At 44.5% G+C, this 21,238-nt stretch overlaps 1 protein-coding gene across 1 annotated transcript; it reads left to right on the top strand.

The window, feature by feature from the left end:
- Window positions 1-580: 580 nt before the first annotated feature.
- Window positions 581-19,983, top strand: LOC143769782 (uncharacterized). The gene is made up of 10 exons (XM_077258653.1): window positions 581-617; window positions 859-915; window positions 3,714-3,735; window positions 4,398-4,416; window positions 4,659-4,724; window positions 5,532-5,606; window positions 8,387-8,440; window positions 14,938-15,012; window positions 17,162-17,215; window positions 18,880-19,983. The coding sequence occupies exons 2-10, from the start codon at window positions 877-879 to the stop codon at window positions 18,896-18,898; spliced, it is 423 nt and encodes a 140-aa protein (XP_077114768.1). The 5' UTR covers window positions 581-617; window positions 859-876; the 3' UTR covers window positions 18,899-19,983.
- Window positions 19,984-21,238: the final 1,255 nt, after the last annotated feature.

Below are 21,238 nucleotides of genomic sequence, written 5' to 3'. Positions count from 1 at the left end.
GCCCAGCAGGACTATGCTCCAGTGCACAAAGCAAGGTCCATGAAGGCAAGTTTGGGGGAGTTTGGTGTGGAAGGATCTGACTGGCCGCACAGGGCCCGGACGTCAGCACCATGAGGATTTACTAGAATGGAGATTGCTAGCCCGGACCACCCATCCAGGATCAGTGTCTGACGTCACAAACACTCTACTGAATGAGGGGTAAAAATTCCCACAGACACCCCAAAATCTTCTAGAAAGGAAGAAACAGCAAATTAATGCATAAGGTGTATAATGTATAATAACAATACTGTAGAAGAAAAGAATTGGATTATAAGACGCTTCTGTGTATATGTGCTCATGGGTCTGTGTGGGGGTTGTAGTTTCCTATCATTTGTAACAATTTACTGTATCAGATTATTTATATTACATACTATTATAAACCCTCCATAGACTTTATTACACATTATTATCTTGGATCTCATTGGCTGCAGGGCTTGACCTAGCACATTTTACAATGTGGTGACATCACAGGATCGTCGCCATGGTCACCTCTGGCCTGGATATTATGACATCATGAGGAATATATAAGCAGCCGCTCACCTGGAATTCCTTTGAGGGTTTATAGTAGGAGTTTAATAGTGAGTATGTGCGTGTTATACCCCTGTCCGGTCCTTATTATTCCCCATTTCCTAGCTATATAAGCTTCTGATTTCTTATGACAAGCTTCCTCTACTTCCCAGTTCTCATATCCCATACATTTTTAATTAGAAAACCTCATATTTGTTAATTAGCTCGTCATGGCAATATGTACTATTGATACAATTGTTATTTAATATTAGGTCATTTATAAGGAATCCTCTCTCTTTTTATCCAATTCAGGTTTATGCTATTATTTATATGAGAAAAATTACGAGAGCAATTCATGAAAAAATTTATGTAAGTCTGAAATAAGAAAAATCATGTAATTCAGAATAGTGACTGTAACGCTATCTCTATATGTATATAGAAAAATTTATTTCAGTTGTTTGATGTCCGTTATTTATGCACGGCCAACTGCCTGGACCAATCAGTTTACCCCTTCACGACATGCTCCGTACTAGTACGGCGCATGCCGTGTCTCCCCCTTTGATGCAGGGCTCCGGCGGTGAGCCCACATCAAAGTTGCGACAAGTCAGCTGTTTTGTACAGCTGACATGTGCATGCAATAGCGGCGGGTGATATCGCGATTCACCCGCCGCTATTAACCTGTTAAATGCCGACCGAGTGGTGCCAGCTTCTAGCCTCCCATGGAGGCTATTGAAGCATGGCAAAAGTAAAAAAAAAATGTTTTTAAAACATGAAAAAAATAAAAAAAAATAAAAGATTAAATAGCTCCATCCAAAATAAAACAATAAAAAAAAAAATCAAACCTACACATATTTGGTATCGCCGTGTTCAGAATCGCCCGGTCAATCAATTAAAAAAAAGCATTAACCTGATCGCTAAACAGGGTAGCGAGAAAAAAATTCAAAACACCCGAATTACGTTTTTTTGGTCGCCGCGACATCGCATTAAAATGCAATAACGGGCGATCAAAAGAACGTATCTGCACAAAAGTGGTATCATTAAAAACATCAGCTCGGCACGCAAAACATAAGCCCTCACCCGACCCCAGATCACGAAAAATAATCTTTTTTTTTTTTAAGCAAAGTTTTGAATTTTTTTTCACCACTTAATTAAAAAAGAACCTAGACATGTTAGGTGTCTATGAACTCGTAATGACCTGGATAATCATAATATCAGCTTTAGCATTTAGTGAACCTAGCAAAAAAGCCAAACAAAAAACAAGTGTGGGATTGCACTATTTTTTGCAATTTCACCACACTTGGAATTTTTTTATCCGTTTTCTAGTACAAGACATGGTAAAACCAATGGTGTCGTTCAAAAGTACAACTCATCCCGCAAAAAATAAGCTCTCACAGGCCATATTGACGGAAAAATAAAAAAAGTTATGGCTCTGGGAAGGAGGGGAGTGAAAAACGAAAACGCAAAAACGAAAAAGGGCCTTATGACGATTCCAAACCTGCATTTTTTTTAAATTTCAAGTAAATCTATCAACAGGGGTTAACACACAGATGTCAGCGATGCCTCTTATCAAGCTCCATGCTGCTGTTTACGTACAATGATTATTTTAGCACCAGTAACTTATCATTGCTGAGGCTATCTGGTCCCTGAGCCCTGGTCCAACACCTCCCCTCCGGTGACAGGTAGCTCACTGTCTATGGACATTTTAGGGTTAGTGGTGGTGTGGGCGGGGTTAGCTGTGCTGTGGGCGGGGTTAGCTGTGCTGTGGGTGGGGTTAGCTTTCTCAGCTCTGCTTCATTGTTAAATCTAAAAACACTGTGAGACCAGCTGCACCCAGTAATCTGTGTGAGACATCATTGGATTCAGCTTCTCTTCGCCTACAGATTAAGTAGTAAAAAGATTCTGACAGATTCCCTTTAACTGGTAAAAGCAAAAATCTAAATTTCGTTAAAAAAATTAGCTTGAGTAATCATTTTCGAATACCAGTAATATTTAAATTTTTTGCTTGATGGAGCTGTGTGAGGGCTCGTTTCTTGTATAGTGACCTGATATTTTTATTCATACAATTTTGGGGTAAATACAAAGGTTTGATCACTTCTAAATGCATTTTTTTGTTGAATTGTATCATCCATAAACCAGCAATTTTGGCATTTTTTTTCTTTTACAGTTTTTAAAGAATGGGTCAATTAATTTTATATTTTCATAGATTGGACTTTTCTGAATACGTTGATACCAATTTTTTTTTCCCTTTTTGTAATTTTAAATGGTTGATTCGAAATTTTATGTCTTTTCCCACTTTAAAATCTTCTTTTCTTCATTTTTTCTTAATTTGTTAGTTCCCTTACAGGACTTGAACCTGCGATCATCTGATCGCTTGTGCTACATACAGTAATACAGCAGTATTGTGGTATATAGTAACAATCACTGTCTTCTTTGACGCCAACCACAGGCCGGACGTCACTGGAGAGATCCCACACCAGGCACAGGAGCGTATAGCCGGCCCCGGCTTTCATAGCAACCCATCATTTCCCTGCTATCACGTCACACTTAAATGCCTCTGTCAGAAACTCACAGCGACATTAAACAGGTTGAGAGCGGCAATCAGGGGGCACGCCAACTGCTGCTGATAGAGGATGATGACATCTATATAATATAGCTGACATCTGCCCAGTGTGGAGAGGGCTCTAATTCTGAGACCGCTCCAAAGTCCCGGACACGCTCCATAGCGAATATATTAAAGGGTTAAAACTATGTAGCATACAGCCCCCCGGAATACACAGAATTCTTACATTTGGGCAGATTTGCCTCGCTGCTCCCATCTTTTAACACAAATAAATATGGAAAAAATGGACGCAGCTTCAGAGATTCATAACACGCAGCTCATTTATAGATATATTCCACATATTTTATACTTGAATAAGTGGACAATAAAGTCAGACGTCACTTTGAGTTGTGAGCAGACGCTGGGGTCACTTACCAGGCGTTCGGTTTATGGACTGGCGCTCTGCTCATAGATTGCCTTAGAATTAATAAATCTATCTTGTGCGATTATTTGAAAACCCATTGATTCTCCAGTGTGATAGAAGCCTATGAGTGTGTGACGTACGGTACAATGTAAGAAGCGGAAATATTTCATGGACTTTATACATTTCTCTGTTTTATTATTACAGGCGGCATTTTCCAACATGAGATGTAAGTATTGACATTCTCACACGTAGTTATAGCATTTACACCTCGCCGTCTCCTCCCAGCGCCCTGCTCCGGTCTGTGCAGTGCGGGGACTGAAGCTTTGCACAGCAGGCGCGATCTATTGATGTAATGGCGCCTGCTGAGCTGAGTCTCCGACGCACAGGGGCAGGCTGAACGGTGGGACAGGAGCAGCAAAATTGTGATGGCGGTTGGGTGATTGGGAACGGAGCCAGCGCTCCCCAGGACTCCCGGTTTGTCAGCCACTATGGATGTAACACCCCTGCACCCCAGTAGTTACAGCACAGCCGAAACCTGAACACCGGATCAGATCCGATAATGGTGTAAGGAAGTCTCTGTACAATAACGTTGGGAAGGAAAGTCTCATCACAGGTGTGTACCAGGGGTGCTCTCTGTATTTCTCACTGGCCCTTATATTCTATGGGGCTGGTAACATGTCAGCTTTGGGGAGAATTGTCGGCCAAACTCACCCATTGACTAACTACTGGGAAAAACTTCCACCAGCTTTTTTTCCTTTCACAGTAATGAAATCTAGCTGAGAATAAAATGAAGTGTGAATATGGCCTAAAAAATAAAAACACTGCAGCTGGGTGACTTTTATATAATAGTTCAGTAAATCTAATTCTGCGCTGTTGTTTGTCTTCCAGCTACAGAACTAATTCACAGGTAAGAGTCTTTCTTCTCATTGTACGGTGTGTGGGGCGCATGCGCCACCTTGGCTCCATCCTACAGGGACATCTCAGAGCTGGAGGTCCCAGCGGACGGATCCCCCATAATCAGTAACTTATTCCCTGTACTGTGGATAGGGGAGAACTAAGTTGGGACTTTTCTTTAATAAATTGCCAGTGTTAGAAAAAAGTTTCTCCCATACCTAACATACACAGTGACATGTTCTCCTTGTATTATAGTGTGGACCCCCTGAAAATAATTATGCAAGATCTCAGTGAAGATATTATAGAGAACTTCAAAATAACGTAAGTGACAAAATGTAACTCACTGATATAAGCAAACCTGATAGATCACCCAGTGATATCGATGTTTCCTGATCTCAGACGCTGATTCTCTTATTCAGGTGGAGAAGTTACATGTAAATCCTGTCTGCACAATATCTGTCTACACCCATAGCCGCCATTTATTGGGCACCTGTCATGTAACGTATTTCACAGCACAAAGATGGACAGGAATTATTATTTTACCCCTTAACAACTGCCAATATGCATTAAAACGGCGGCCGTTAAGGTTCCTTATTCCTACAATAACGATTGTGCTACAATGACGATCAGGAATAAGTGAATTGTGGGGGGCGCAGGGCGGTGGTCACGGGCGAGGGGCAGCTCCTCTCCCACACCCTGGCTCCCCACAAGTAAATAGTGTCCCGTCGTACGGTTTGTGTGTGGCGTATAACACTCACTTGTGGATCTGCCGTCTCCGCTGGTTCCGTGATCCGGATGCCACCGCACATTCAATGGCAGACTCTGTATCCACTTTTAACAGTTCAGCGTTCCTTAACATCAGGTTGTCAGCGGCAGATACAGTACAGCGCGCCTTCCCTCTGTCCTGAGCTCTCCCTTGGTTTTCTGGCACCTCTGGCCCCTGGGACCCTCCATCTGGCTCCGCTGACCCCATGCTTTCTGGACAACTTTTCTGACTCAGTTTCTAGGATAGAGGGAGAAAAGGAGGAATTTAGCCAATTTTGTCACGGTCACTAATGCTGTTGTACAGTGTAATAATTAATGGCATTTGTACATTTCAATATGATTTATATTTCCCATGTACAATAGGAAGAGAAATTTACATCTGATAGAGAAGAAGATTGTAGAGGAGAACATCACCCTCGGAAAGATTCATCTGACTCTGTAAGTGCTGAGATTTATAAATTAAATGATCTATATTCTTAGTTTCTCCTCTCCCCTCCCACCATGGGCTGTGACTTAGTGCGGAGCTTAGTTACACTTTACACTAATTTACATGGAAACTATAAGAATGTGACTGAGGGACACAATGGTTACCAGCAAGATTCAATTAAACCCCCCTACTACGCAGGGGGCTATAGCACAGCTCTATGTAGGTGACTGAGGCGGTGCTGCACCTAAGGCCACGTTCACTCGGGCAGTATTTGGTCAGTATTTTACATCAGTATTTGTAAGCCACAATCAGAGAGTGGAGCAATCAGAGGAAAAGTATAATAGAAATGAATGTGGCCTAATACAGACATGGCTGAAGGCAATGCAAGTCCAAACATGAAGAATAAGTGGCTCAGACCCTCACCGTCCCATAAAGTGTCCTTTATTTGGATATCACATTAAAACAGCAAGGAAGTGTGGAGAGGAGACGCAAAGGACGACGGCCGTTTCGCGCCAGTGTGCGCTTCTACGGAAGCTGAGACATGGCTGAGAGCACAGTGGTACATGGAGTAACAAAGAAGATGCGGCAATAAGCCAGCACTGCGGACCCTTCACTGCATTTTTTTGTTATTTTGACCGTTTCTCATTTTCAGAGAATAAATACAAAATGTATTGCTTGGAACTTCGGAGACATGTTGTCAGTAGTTTATAGAATAAAAGAACAATTTATAGTTTACTCAAAAATATACCTATAAATAGAAAAATCAGACAAACTGAAAATTTTGCAGTGGTCTCTTAATTTTTGCCAGAGCTGTATATACCAGGATGGGGAATATTAGTACTGAATTGACCACATTTTTTGCTTCACTTTTTTTTTCTATTTTCCTCCTCTAAAACCTAGGGACATAGACATAGCTACAATATAGGACCTGGATGGGGACATAACTACAATATGGGGACATAACTACAATATGAGTGCACATTTGTTATCATCACATCCATAACGACCCAAGCTCTAAAAATTAAAAAAAAAAAACATGGCAAAAATGTTCAAAAGGTGTATAAAAAAAATATGGTATCACTAAAAATGTCACTTTGTGTTTCAAATTTTTCCTGTATGCGGCCCATTTACCCAGCTGAGTTTAAGACCCCTGGTCTATCGCTACATCATGCTGCTCTCAGATTAGATGTAAAAATCCTGGTGACGGTTTTAATACGAGGCCTCATGTGTGAAAACTGATTTCTGTTATTGTCCTGACAAAAAAAAAGAAAAAGATGGCTTTGCTGGTGCCCTGCCATCAAGTACGTACTGTATTTTTCAGATTATTAGAGGCACTTTTTTCCACTATAAATTTGGGGGGAAATCAGGGTGCATCTTATAATCCAATTGTAGCTTACTGGGGCGGGCGGCTGCAGTGGAGCGGGTTCCCAGGAGGTATGGTCACTGCTGCAGGAAGCTGGCAGCAGGAATATGGCAATGCTGTAGGCCCAGGGCTGGGATGAGGGGTTGTTTGGTGGTGCGAGGTTGTGGTGGGCCCTGGCCTTTCACAAAATATTGGCGGAATCCCCGCACTTCCCATCCTTTACGATGCGGTGGACTCTGGGGAAAATGGCCGACACAGGCGGCACATGCGCAGATTGAGATCTCTGGTCCGAGATCTTATCTACCGAGATCTCAATGTGTGCATGGGCCGCCTCCAGCGTTCATTTTCCCAAAGTCCACCGTAGTGAAATGGATGAGAAGTATGGGGACTCTGCCAACATTTTCTTAAAGCCCTGAGCCCGCCACAGCCCTTCACCACCGAACACCCCCTTCTCCCAGCCCGGAGCCCGCAGCATCGCTCCACTCCTGCCACCGCCACCAGCCTACTACAGCAGTGACCCTGCCTCCTGGCACCCGCTCCACCGTAAGCTACCGTAAAATCAGACTATAAGAGGCACGACTATTTTATTAAAAAGATTTTTTCCTTTTTTCCTCCCCAAAATTTGAGGTGCGTCTTATAGTCCACAAAATACGGCATATTATATGAGAGAATGTAGTGTTATAAGTGAATGAGGATGCACGTGCCCCGAGGGTGGGACATTTCAGTCTGGCGCATATTTTCTCCGCACTGTTCCCTGCCTAAGGCCGCCTAGTGTGCCAATATTATCAAGTGAATAAAACCTTATGCTCCTATTGTTAAAGATTAATTTATTCAGCAGCGCAGCCCGATTTAACAGGATTCATCCTTTGGATGTAACATCATCAGGTCGGTGATAGTCTGAGAAAAAGCTGACTCTATAGCATGCTGCATTTGTAAAAATAAAACCAAAAACATACCACTGACCCCCCCAAAAAAAGGTAAGGTGAAGAATAACGCTTGTGTGACCCTGGCCTAATAAGCGATGTAAATGCGTGCAGCTGCCACACTGACAGCCCGGATACAGGGCTGACATAACTTTATACCTGCCGGCAGCCTCTGGCTTTCAGTCATAGAGGAGTGTTAATTTTCTCGCAGGTGACGCACTTTCAGTACAGCAGCCGGGCACCATCATAATGCTATTAACCTGCAGATTATCCCAATATCTGCAGATAATAGCATTATAAGACCTGACAGGTCACTTTAAACTGTTTTTTTATTATGTCTTTTTGGATGGTGAGTTCAAGTTGCAGGTGGGAGTAGAAGTGGCTCATAAATGGAGAAGGAAGCAGATTTCTCTGATAAGCTATACTACAAAGCTTCTTACATTTGCTTGTACTATTGAGTTTGTGACCATTTATCATAAATTGATGAATCTTCCTTGTACAATAGTGACAAAGAAGGAAAGAAGAAAAAGAAATTGATGAAGGAGAGGATCATGGCCATGTAAGTGCCAAGAATTACTGATCTAATTGAAGCAATCCTTATAGATCCCATAATGATGTATACGTTTCCTTATTAGTGTTGAGCCACCCCCCTAGTGTTCGGGTTCGGTTTGTCGAACTGGGGCGTGTTCAACGAACACCTTTGAACCCCAGTGAAACCAATGGCAGGCAATCACAAACACATACAAACACATAGAAAACACATAGAAAACACATAGAAGACATGTCCAAAAGCTCACAAACTGCTCAGAAGACACAACAAACGCATGGAAAACTCACAACTACATATAGTCATGCAAAAAGAAAAGAGGTGGAGGAGTAAAAGGAGGAGGAGACACAGATATAGGCATGTCATGCCCTTCTAAAATCAAGAACTGCTGGAGTAAAAATCTAAAATCACCCTACCAACACCCAGATGTCGTGACAAAATTTTTTAAAAAGAAAATATCTTTAGGTAGAATAGCGGCGGGTTCATTCAGAACACTTTCCTTAGAAGACGTAGAGGTACCCCCGTTGGGAGTTGTGCCAAAAAAGCAACCTAATACATTCAGACTAATCCACCATTTGTCATATCCAAGGGGCAGGTCAGTAAACGACAACATCGACGCGGAACCAAGTACAGTACTATGTACTGTACCTCCTTTGATGAGGCAATCAGGCGGGTCAAGAAGTTGGGAAAGGGGTACCCTAATGGCCAAAACAGACATTGAGGGGGCGTTCCGGTTACTACCTATGCCTCCGAATAGTGTCCTCCCATTGGGCTGCTTCTGTGAAGGAGCATACTACATAGATCGCTATTTGCCCATGGGGTGCCCCATATCCTGCTCACTATTTGAGGCGTTTAGTTGCTTCCTCAAATGGGTCGCCATGGACGTTTGTAAGGCGGCACATATTATCCATTACCTCGACGACTTCTTATGCCTGGGCCCAAAAGATTCGCCACAGTGTCAATACACGCGGTAGTCCACCTGTGAGAAGGAGAGAGCTGGAGGGAGAGTGGACACCCCAGGGCCGAGGGGTTAGATTGAGAAAGGAAGAAGGCGGTGTAGCTTGCTTCATGGGTGGGGTACTCTGCTGAGTAGCACAAAATGCTACTAGGCCCAAAAGGATTTTCTGGGCTAGATGCAGTTAAAAATTATTACCTAGATAAACAGGCAGTGGGTGGGTGGGCTACTCTGCTGACTAGCAGACACTGAAGCTTTGGAGCAGACCTCTGAATCCCAGGCCATAGTATGAGTAAACAACTCTGCAGACGACCCCACCCACCTGGAATTGACGATGGCAACGTCATGTGAAACACAGCAAGGGGACTCAATAAAGAGTCTCCATTTTTTCCAAAAATTCGGCCACAGACACCACTTAAGTGGCATCAATTTCGCCAGAGATTTTTAAAACGGTTGGTGAGGTGATTTTCAAAAATCATCAAGCTTTTAGTCTCCCCAGGATGACACAGGGGTAGAAAAGTCCTTGCGGATCCAGGATTTGTTCATCTTGATGAACGTTAGTCTGTCTACATTGTCACTGGACAGCCACTTGCGCTTATCTGTCAGCACACCACCAGCGGCGCTGAACACACGTTCAGAGAGAACGCTGGCTGCGGGGCACGACAAGATCTCTAAGGCATGAGTGGCGAGCTCAGGCCATTTTTCAAGATTGGAAGCCCAAAATGAGCAAGGGTCCAGTTCCACAGTCATGGCATCGATGTTAACTTGGAGATACTCTTCTACCATCCTCTCTAGGCGTTGGCTGTGCGTCAGACTTCTTGTCTCCTGTGGCCTTGCAAAGGATGGTCTAAAAAAATCTTGAAACGATTGGAAAAAATTGCTGTTACCACCAGATACGATGTTACTGTTACGGTTTGAGTGATGACTCGATAGTCCCACGGTTGGCAAGTTAGAACTCAGAGATTCACTATGTGTACCACTGGTGTTTTGTGGAAAAGCAGATGTCAGATTCTGTAACAGTCTCTGCTGATACTCCTGCATGCGTGAATCCCTTTCTATGGCAGGAATTATTAAGCCAAATTTACTTTTGTACCGGGGATCTAAGAGTGTGGCAACCCAGTCGTTGGCATTACTTCGGATTCTGACAATCCAAAGGTCATGTTGCAGGTAGTGCAGCAAGAAGGCACTCATGTGTCTTGCGCATCCAGGAGGACCAAGTCCTTGTTGTTTTGGTGGCGGCGAGGTGAGAATCATGCTTCCTTTCTCTGCCCTCTCCCCCCAACCTCGCACAACAGGAATTTGATCAAAGTCTCCCTCATCTGATGAGTCTTCCATGCCCAGTGCCAGTTCGTCCTCCACTTCTTCCTCGCCTCCTGCACCTTCAACAGTTTGGCTGCTACCATGCGCCCTCGGTAATCCCTCTCCCCCAACCTCCATTGCCAGCCGCCTTGGTGCTGCCGACCGTCTGGACCTTGGAGATATTATCCCTTCTGCCTACGACTCCTCAAGTTCCTCCTGCTCCTCTTGTTCCATCACCTGACTCCGAATACTGTTTAAGGTGTGCTCCAGCATGTAAATCTCCGGAATAGTCATGCTGATAATGGCATCATCAACACTAAACATCTTCGTCGCTATTTCAAAACTGTGCAGAAGGGTGCATAGGTCCCTGATCTGAGACCAATCCTACAGCGTGATTTGCCCCACCTCTGGATCTCGTTGGCCCAGGCTATACGTCATAACGTATTGCACCAGGACTCGTCGGTGCTGCCACAGTCGCTGCAACATGTGCAGAGTTGAATTCCACCGTGTGGGCACATCGCATTTCAGCTGGTGAACTGGCAGGCCTAACGACTTCTGTAGATATGTAAGTCGTTGAGCTGTGGGATGCGATTGGTGGCAGTGAGCACACAGCGACCGTGTCCTCTGCAGAAGCCCATCTAGTCCAGGATAGTTGGATAAAAATTGCTGGACAACCAGGTTCAAAACGTGAGCCAAACAAGGCACGTGTGTGACATTGCCCCGGCGAAGGGCTGCACCCAGGTTTGCAGCATTGTCGCACATGGCCTTCCCTGGATGCAGGTTGAGCGGAGACAACCATTGATGGAACTCGGTTTCCAGAGCTGACCACAACTCCTCAGCTGTGTGATTCACATTTCCCAGACATTTTAATGTAAACACCGCCTCATGCCATTGAGCCCTGGTGACAGCATAGTAAGGAGGTGTGCAGGATTCCTTCTGTGCAGTTTGAACGCGGGTGGCATTGCCAGACAAGCTTTGGGTGCAGGTGGCGGACTGAGAGGAGGTTGAGGAGGCAGAAGCAGTGGAGGAACTTCTAGATTCAGAGGATCGACGAACAACTCGTGGGGATGCCAAGACCTGGACAGCAGCCCCTTCTCCTGATGTCACCATAGTTAACAAGTGCCCAGTCACCGACATGTAACGCCCCTGTCCATGTCTACTCGTCCAAGTGTCTGTGGTGAAATGCACCCTGTCACACACAGAGTTTCTCAAGGAAGCGGTGACGTTGTGTGCGACATGCTGGAGTAGCACAGGCACAGCTTTCTTTGAGAAGTAGTGGCGACTGGGCATCTGGTACTGGGACACTGCGATGGACATAAGGTCTCGAAAATTCTGTGTCCACCAGGCGGAAAGGCAGCATTTCTGTAGCCAACAGCTTGCAGATGGTGAAATTCAACCTCTTAGCTTTGTCATGGCTAGGAGGAAATGGTCTTTTACTTGTCCACATCTGAGGGACTGAGGGCTGAATGCCGTGCTTAGACGGAGTTGAGTAGGGTGTCCCCGGCAAACTACTGGTCTGTGAGGAAGGTGCAGACGGAGATGTTATGTTGCCTTGATCAAAATGTGGTCTCGATGTCGGAGAGTGCTCAACACCAGCAGGTGTTTCCACTTGCAAATGTCCTGACGACCTGCCAATCACACTGGCTGTTGCGGGTAAAAAGGTGGAAGGTCTGCGTCTAAAACCATGTGCGACTGCTGTCCCCACAGTCACAGAGGATGAAGAGGACGCGGATGCACTTGATGGGGCAGACGGTGGTTGACCCGGCCTACTAGGCCGCATTGTAGCACAGTGAGCTTCCCACTGCAACTTATGCCTCATATCCATGTGACGGTTCATGCATGAAGTACTCAAGCTACTCATTTTTTGGCCTCTACTGAGATTTTGGTGACAAATCTTACAGACAACATGAGTTGGGTCATCCTTTGCGATGTAAAAAAATGCCCAGGCTATGCAAGGCTTAGGGCCCGTGCGACCTGAAGAGACACTACGACTTCTGCTCAGAGGCACAGTTGGGGTTGAGGATGCAGTTGTTGACGTGCTTCCAGTACTCCGTCTCTTCCAGGAAGGCGCAACCTAACCTTGTAGTCAGACTCGTCACTAGCATCCTCCTCCACCTCCTCTGCTGACCTCATGGACTGGCGGACTGTGGGTTGACAGTAAGTGGGGTCTCCAACCTCGTCATCATCATCCTGTGTGTTCTCACACCCGTCGTCCTCAGAGCCAACCTCTTCCTGCCCTGACTGAAAAGTCACGTTTTCGTTCCAATCAGGTATCTCAGTCTTATCATCATCTTCCTCATTGTCTCCACCAATAGGAGTTACAGTTTGGGAACGAGGGTCTACATTATGCTCAGAACCTTCTTCATCTGGGCCTGGACCCGACTCACAAAGATTCTGGGCATCAGTGCAGATCATTTCCTCGTCTGGATTCACAGAAGCTCTGGAGCAGACCTCTGATTCCCAGGCTATAGTATGAGTAAACAGCTCTGCCGACTCAACCATCTGTGTTACCCCATACTCAGACGGGCGGCTGGAGACTTGGGAGCTGTGAGGAAGCAAGTGCGATTGGGGTGACAACTCTGAGGACTGGAGTAGTTGTGATGTTGAAGTTTACATGGAGGAGAGCCCACTTGAATGAGCACTTGATATCCGTTCAAGCACCTGTTGTTTTTGTGCCTCATCTGGAATTTTGGCGATGCTTGTAGCGATGGTCGTAAGAAAGGGATCATATCAGATTGTCCACGAAAAGAAGTAGACATCTTACTTTGGCAGGAAGATGGTCTTTCTTCTGCAGATGTTACTGTTGCTTTACCGCCTACCCCACGGACACAACCTTTTTTCCCCTTTCCAACACACCTATTCCCCTATTTCTTGGGTTAGATGCAGTAAAAATTTAGATACATAGGCGTGCAGACACTGCTCCTAGGCCCAAAACTACTTACTGGGTTAGATGCAGTAAAAATTTAGATACACAGGCGTGCAGACACTGCTCCTAGGCCCAAAACTAATTACTGGATTAGATGCAGTAAAAATTTAGATACACAGGCGGTGTAGCTAGCTTCACAGGCGGGCTACTTCGCTGACGTGCAGACACTGCTCCTAGGCCCAAAACTAATTACTGGATTAGATGCAGTAAAAATTTAGATACACAGGCGGTGTAGCTAGCTTCACAGGCGGGCTACTCCGCTGACGTGCAGACACTGCTCCTAGGCCCAAAACTAATTACTGGATTAGATGCAGTAAAAATTTAGATACACAGGCGGTGTAGCTAGCTTCACAGGTGGGCTACTTCGCTGACATGCAGACACTGCTCCTAGACCCCAAACTATTTACTGGGTTAGATGCAGTAAAAATTTAGATACACAGGTGGTGTAGCTAGCTTCACAGGCGGCAGAAATGCAGGTGTGCTCTATGGTTACCATTCAGAAGCATCGCCGATCTCCGATCATGTGACGGGGGTCGGCGATGCGCTCATATCCGGCCGCCCGGCCGGATGCGGTAGTTAAATGCCGCTGTCTGCGTTTGACAGCGGCATTTAACTACTTAATAGCGGCGGGTGAATCGCGATTTCACCCGCCGCTATTGCGGGCACATGTCAGCTGTTCAAAACAGCTGACATGTCCCGGCTTTGATGCGGGCTCACCGCGGAGCCCTGCATCAAAGCAGGGGAGCTGACCTCGGACGTACTATCCCGTCCGAGGTCAGCAAGGGGTTAAAGGGACACTGTCACCCCCTCCAGCCGTTATAAACTAAAAGAGCCACCTTGTGCAGCAGTAATGCTGCATTCTAACAAGGTGACTCTTTTAGTTTTTGTTGCTGATATTCCCACAATAAAGGTATTTATAATTTTGCTCAAATGCCTATCTTTGTACCTGGAGGCGGGTCTGAAGCCACCTCTTTGAAGCGCCCAACTGCCGTCAGTCATCTCTTCTGGGGCGATTGTCGGCTGGAGGGGGGTGACAGTGTCCCTTTAAAGCAGTAAATAATTCTGGGATATATGTATATCAAAGTCTACACTAACCATGAGGTGTATTTATGAAGTCAGCCTTCTAGGTCTCTTCTGTCCATACACAGTGAGCGCCTGCTAGTGGTGACTCCAGAGAGACAAAATTGTATCATTTGTGTGATGTAGATGGAAAATGTTCGGAAAGTATTTTGGATGGAGACGAAGGGAATGTGTTCACTACTGTTCATCAAATAGCTGATATTTATACATTTACACATGAGATGATGATTTATGTTCCATGTACAACAGGAAAGAAATCCAACAAATACTACAGCAGAGATTAGAAAAGGAGACGGAAGAGCTTAAAGCAATGGAGAAAACTTTGTAAGTGTTTTTTTTTAGGTAGAAATGATATAAAACCTGTCGGCACATTCTATACATCTGTCTACGCCGATAGTTGTCAGGGTGTGAAAGTCATTTGTTAGTTTAGGACGTTTATAAGACACATAAATGAGATGAATTCTATTTATTTGACTGTTAGGAATGGGCACCAGGAAGAATAGACCATGAGTCACCATTTTCTATGGCTCCTTTAGAAAGACACGAGGTATAATTAGAAGCAGGTATACTTTCTATAGCATACCTCCGGTCTTAGACGCGTGATTTGGGGGCTGTCTCAGGAGCGCGGCACATGTCCAGTCTGTATCCTCACAGACATGGCTGAATACAATAGTGGGGCCGGGAGCTGTCAGCTTCCTGCACCACCACACGGCCTGTGCTCTCTGGTGGAGAAAGGCTGAACTTGATGGACCTGGGTCTATGTAATAAATGGAGCTCACATGTAAACACAAGTGCAGATGAAATAGAAATACAGGAAAGATATATATCTTGGTACTGTGTTAGCCAGTAGATAGCATAATATTTAGAATTGAGAGTCCTCAGTGGTTGATACCAGGTACTTTCAGCTGCGTCACTTCTAATGTGGTGTACATCAATATTTGTACTAAATGTCCAACTGGGGGTCTGTATATTGGGGAGACAGGGCAAAAACTGAGGACAAGAATAAATTCTCACCTCCACACAATATGAGAAAAAAGAATGGATCTACCTGTGGCCAAACATTTTTGTATGCCTGATCATAGAACCATGGACCTGAAATTACTTGTATTGAAAGGTAACTTCAAATCTCAGAGAGACAGGAGAATCTGGGAATATAAACTTATGACGACCTTTGACACACTTAGTGCAGGAATGAATGTGTCGCATGGATTTATGTCTTTTTACATCAATAAGGAATTTGCACTTCAGACCTTATGGGGCATCATAACAAAGAAGGAGACTCCAATCAGAGGACAATAAAACATTCACTCCTTATCTGCGAACTGTTCCAATATTTATGGACACAACTGTTTATCACTCTCCCATAATGAAATGACAGTTCTGTGCTGTGTTGTGTATAAATATGTGATTCTTCAGATGTTGTATTAGTCTGTTAGGAAGATACCTGAGTAGTCTCGAAAGCTTGCAATTTGTTACCATCTTTTCAGTTAGCCATTAAAAGGTATCAACTACTGAGGACTCTCAATTCTAAAGGTGAAATAGAAAGTACCGTATTTTTTGGCATATAAGACGCACTTTTTCCCAAAAAAAATTGTGAGGAAAATGGGGGGTGCGTCTTATATTCGGAACGCAGGCTTAACGGCATTGTGGCGGCGACAGAGGTGCGGGCATGATGTGGCACGGTGAGCTGTATGGCATGAGCAGGTCCCATCCATATTTGAGGTGAATCCGCGGCCCGGTATTGATGGAGAGCAGCAGCGCTGGTGAGTTACGGTATTTTCCGGTGGCGGCGGCCATCTTGCTGAGGCCGCGCGTGCGTGTGTAATGTCACGTTTTTATTGTAGATTCTGAACTTATGCCCCAAGTAACCACAGGGGGCGCATTACTCAGCTGCCTTAGGTGCATTTTAACCCCTTAATGACATGACTAATTTTAACTTTAACACTTAATTTTATAAATAGAAGCAAAAACTGGTTCAGTTATATTAAGAAAGTAAAAACTAAAGCGCCGATAGATCAAGACTGGCGATTTTTTTCGCTGGTCTTGAAGAGGGGGGTGGTGGCGTCAGACGCTCCTGATCCGTGAAGAAGTGTCTGCCTGATCATGAATCAGGGGCATCTGATGAGCGACGAGCTGGGAGAAATTAATGTGAAAACATCAAAAGCTGCAAAATATTTGCGCACCTGGAAGCTGTGCCAAAATGTTGAAATTTTTGCAAGAATTCTGGTTAAATGAAAATTAAAGGGTCCAGTAAAAAAAACACATTACTTATCCCTCCATCATCCTGAGCTGATGAGAGAAGCTGCAGGGAGAGGAAGCTGCTATTAGTTAGTGGCGCCCCCTGCAGTCACACTGCACCCTGAGTGCTGCGATCTCTCCGATTTGTCACCATTGTGGGATCATTGTGGGTCTGAGATCGCTGTCAGACATTTGCTGCTCTGAAATTTTTGTTACTACTTTTCTTTTATAACAGAAGATTCCAAAACATCACCACAAGACTGTTCAGCGCATTCATGGAAACCATTGAGTACGTATGTTAATCCTGGAAATATAATATTATATGACCGCCGTAATATATTATAAGGTTGTGTTTTTGCTGCTGTTTTGTGCTCCTGCTCTTCATTGCTCACACCCGCTGCTCCAGCGCTTTCTATTACTCCCTAGTGATCCACTAGTAGTTTTCCCACCACACACGACCCACCGGGCTGACTAGTGGCTCAGCCTAATAGTAATATATCGGGTTTCTCTGGGATTTATATTACTTTGTCAAAAAAAAACCTCTTCCAACTGTGAGCATTTTTTGTTTGAGTTGTGTGTTGGTGTCCAGTATTGCTCTTTTTAATGCATATCTAATAAAGTATGAAATTAGAGGCTAAGAGAAAGAGATTTTACGGTGAGTACACAAAAATCTCCTTCTTATTGGTATCTTTTCACTGTGAATATTGATCCTAATCCGCACTGTTACTTGCACATTTACACGAGATGATCTATGTCGTTACCCCTTAGACCCCAGTCCAGAGCCTCTCACCTAGCCAAATCAGTTCTCATGCTTCGCACTGACGAGGGCCAACAGCCCGAAACACCGTTTCTGCAAATTGAGATACTGATTTGGCTTTTATCCTAAGTCATATTGCACGACTCATTAAAGGGTTGATTGTGACTTGTAGGATCGCTACTTCCAACAGGTGGCGCTATAGAGTTAAATCCTCTTTTTCTCAGAAGAGGCAATTTGCATATCATGTATTGTAGACACGAGACCACAGAAAATGAAGAGGATAAGATCACCACCCTGATCGTGTAAGAGCAGAGATTCACTGAGCAAACCTTAGATGACACAATGATAAGAAGATTCCTCACTACTGTATATATCTGACTGCACAGACAGCGGCCATTTATTAGTTACCAGTCACTCATCTTATACACCGGATTTTTAAGAGGTTTTGGAATAGTTTTGTTTTCCTGAAGCGTTCCTTGCAATTTGTTTCTTTCCACCAGGTGTTTTTCTAAACCTCTTCAGAGAAAAAAAAAGCTAAAAAAAATCTGCCTCATAAACAAAGTGGATTTTCTATAGAAATGAACTGGAATTGCTTTCCAAGAGTTTCTGAAATAATCTTTGAGGTGAAGTTTAGAGAGGATTTACTTAATAAAAAAAAGAAAAACAATTATGTGCACCTACTCTTCATGTTGTAACCAATGTTTAGCTTTAGGGTGTGTCCACATTCATTTTTTTTTATACTGCTGGTTGTTTTGTCACCAATACCTGGCACCCCCACCTGATCCGCTAATATAAGCTCTGGCTGAATATAAACACATTGAATAGAGTTCCAATATGTAGTCTCAGGGCTCCTCATTTGCGAGCAACTCGGATGAGTCTTGCATGTTTTAAACCCGGCTCTGCACCCGGCACTCAGATCGGAGCATGCGGCCGCACAGCAATGCATACAGCCGCACGCTCCGCTCCTCTGTACCAGGTGCAGTGCCGGGTATTGCCGTGCGAAAGTCATCCGAGTCTCGCGCAAGTGAGAAGGAGCCTCAGTCATTGTATAGCGGTCATCATCAGACAGTGCAGATCAGGTCCTAGAACAGCTAATAACAGCTGGCTTTTTGGGGATGTGTCCTGATGATAGCTCATCAAAGTCTTCTGATTGCAATGTGCTTTAACATTATTTGTTATATCTCCACCCTATACAGCAAAGAAACTTCCGTTTAGCAGAACTACCGCAACCATCTTTTTCCACCTGGCAAAGGCAACCACCTTTTTCCACCTGGCAACAGCTACCACCCAATTACATCTGGCAAGACTACCACCCAACAACAACTAGCACCCAATAACAACCTGGCAACGACAACCACAAAATAACACTTGGCAACGACAACCACCCAATAACACCTGGCAACGACTACCACCCAATAACACCTGGCAACGACTACCACCCAATAACACCTGGCAACGACAACCACAAAATAACACTTGGCCATGACAACCACCCAATAACACCTGGCAACGACTACCACCCAATAACATCTGGCAACGCGACGACCACCCAATAACACCTGGCAACGACTACCACCCAATAACATCTGGCAACGACGACCACCCAATAACATCTGGCAACAACGACCACCCAATAACATCTGGCAACGACGACCACCCAATAACACCTGGCAACGACGACCACCCAATAACACCTGGCAACGACTAGCACCTAATAACACCTGGCAACGACTACCACCCAATAACACCTGGCAACGACTACCACCCAATAACATCTGGCAACGACGACCACCCAATAACATCTGGCAACGACGACCACCCAATAACATCTGGCAACGACGACCACCCAATAACATCTGGCAACGGCTACCACCCAATAACATCTGGCAACGACGACCACCCAATAACATCTGGAAACGACGACCACCCAATAACACCTGGCAACGGCTACCACCCAATAACATCTGGCAACGACTACCACCTAATAACACCTGGCAACGACTATCACCCAATTCCATCAGGCAAAGACAACATCAAAATTCCATCTGGCAACATCAAAATTCTATCTGGCAACAACAACAACAACAATTAAAATACCATCTGGCAACAAGAACTGCAATTCCATCTGCCAACATCAACAATTATAATTCTATCTGGCACCCGCAACCACCTTATTCCATCTGGCAATCACAACAACAAAAACAGCAACATTCCATTTAACAACAACAAAAACAACAATGACCACAGCAAAATTTGGCAACGACAATGCTGTTGTAATTTATAAAACCCCTATAAATTTTGTTTTGCTTTTATTTTTCGTTTCTCCGGTATTTCAATTAATTGCCTGCACCCAGTTTGTTTACATGCTGCTCTACAGACTAGACTACTCTGTGCTTTTATTGAAGTAATGTACTACATTTTCAACATATCAGTGGGCACGCGCCGGTGATCACAATTATGTCTATGGTCGGCGCGTGCGCACTGATATCTTAACATTCTCGTAGAATTTTTTTTTTAAATGTATAACGTACTGGTAATACAGGGGTGTACTCACTCACGCTCAGCGTTGTGTATATATAATGTACTACTGTAAAACAGGGGGTGTACTCACTTTGCTGAGCGCTGTATATGCAGTGTACTGATAATATAGGGGGTGTACTCACGCTGAGTGCTGTGTATTATTATTATTATTATTATTATTATTATTATTATTATTTATTGTTATAGCGACATTTATTCCATGGCGCTTTACAAGTGAGGAGGGGTATACATAATAAAAACAAGTACAATAATCTTGAACAATACAAGTCATAACTGGTACAGTAGGAGAGAGGACCCTGCCCGCGAAGGCTCACAATCTACAAGGGATGGGTGAGGATACAGTAGGTGAGGGTAGAGCTGGTCATGCAGCGGTTTGGTCGATCGGTGGTTACTGCAGGTTGTAGGCTTGTCGGAAGAGGTGGGTCTTCAGATTCTTTTTGAAGGTTTCGATGGTGGGCGAGAGTCTGATGTGTTGTGGTAGAGGGTTCCAGAGTAGGGGTGATACGCGAGAGAAATCTTGTATACGATTGTGGGAAGAGGAGATAAGAGGGGAGTAGAGAAGGAGATCTTGTGAGGATCGGAGGTTGCGTGTAGGAAAGTACCAGGAGATGAGGTCACAGATGTAAGGAGGAGACAGGTTGTGGATGGCTTTGTACGTCATGGTTAGGGTTTTGTACTGGAGTCTCTGGGCAATGGGGAGCCAGTGAAGGGATTGACAGAGGGGAGAGGCCGGAGAATAGCGGGGGGACAGGTGGATTAGTCGGGCAGCAGAGTTTAGAATAGATTGGAGGGGTGCGAGAGTGTTTGAGGGGAGGCCACAGAGCAGGAGGTTGCAGTAGTCAAGGCGAGAGATGATGAGGGCATGGACTAGGGTTTTTGCAGATTCTTGGTTGAGGAATGAACGGATTCGTGCAATATTTTTAAGTTGAAGTCAGCAGGAAGTGGAAAGGGCTTGGATATGTGGTTTGAAGGAGAGATCAGCATCAAGGATAACCCCGAGGCAGCGAGCTTGTG

This window comes from Ranitomeya variabilis, chromosome 4 (assembly GCF_051348905.1).
Source record: "Ranitomeya variabilis isolate aRanVar5 chromosome 4, aRanVar5.hap1, whole genome shotgun sequence".
Taxonomy (NCBI): domain Eukaryota; kingdom Metazoa; phylum Chordata; class Amphibia; order Anura; family Dendrobatidae; genus Ranitomeya; species Ranitomeya variabilis.
Note: the sequence above shows the minus strand (reverse complement) of the source record. Positions and strands in the feature narration are given on the sequence as shown.

Bases quoted from the DNA above. Each gene is read 5' to 3' on its own strand.
- LOC143769782 (XM_077258653.1), top strand. From the start codon at position 877: ATGAGAAAAATTACGAGAGCAATTCATGAAAAAATTTAT. The intron at 916-3,713 runs GTAAGTCTGAAA...TTATTATTACAG, and splicing joins CAATTCATGAAAAAATTTAT to GCGGCATTTTCCAACATGAG. The intron at 4,725-5,531 runs GTAAGTGACAAA...CATGTACAATAG, and splicing joins ATAGAGAACTTCAAAATAAC to GAAGAGAAATTTACATCTGA.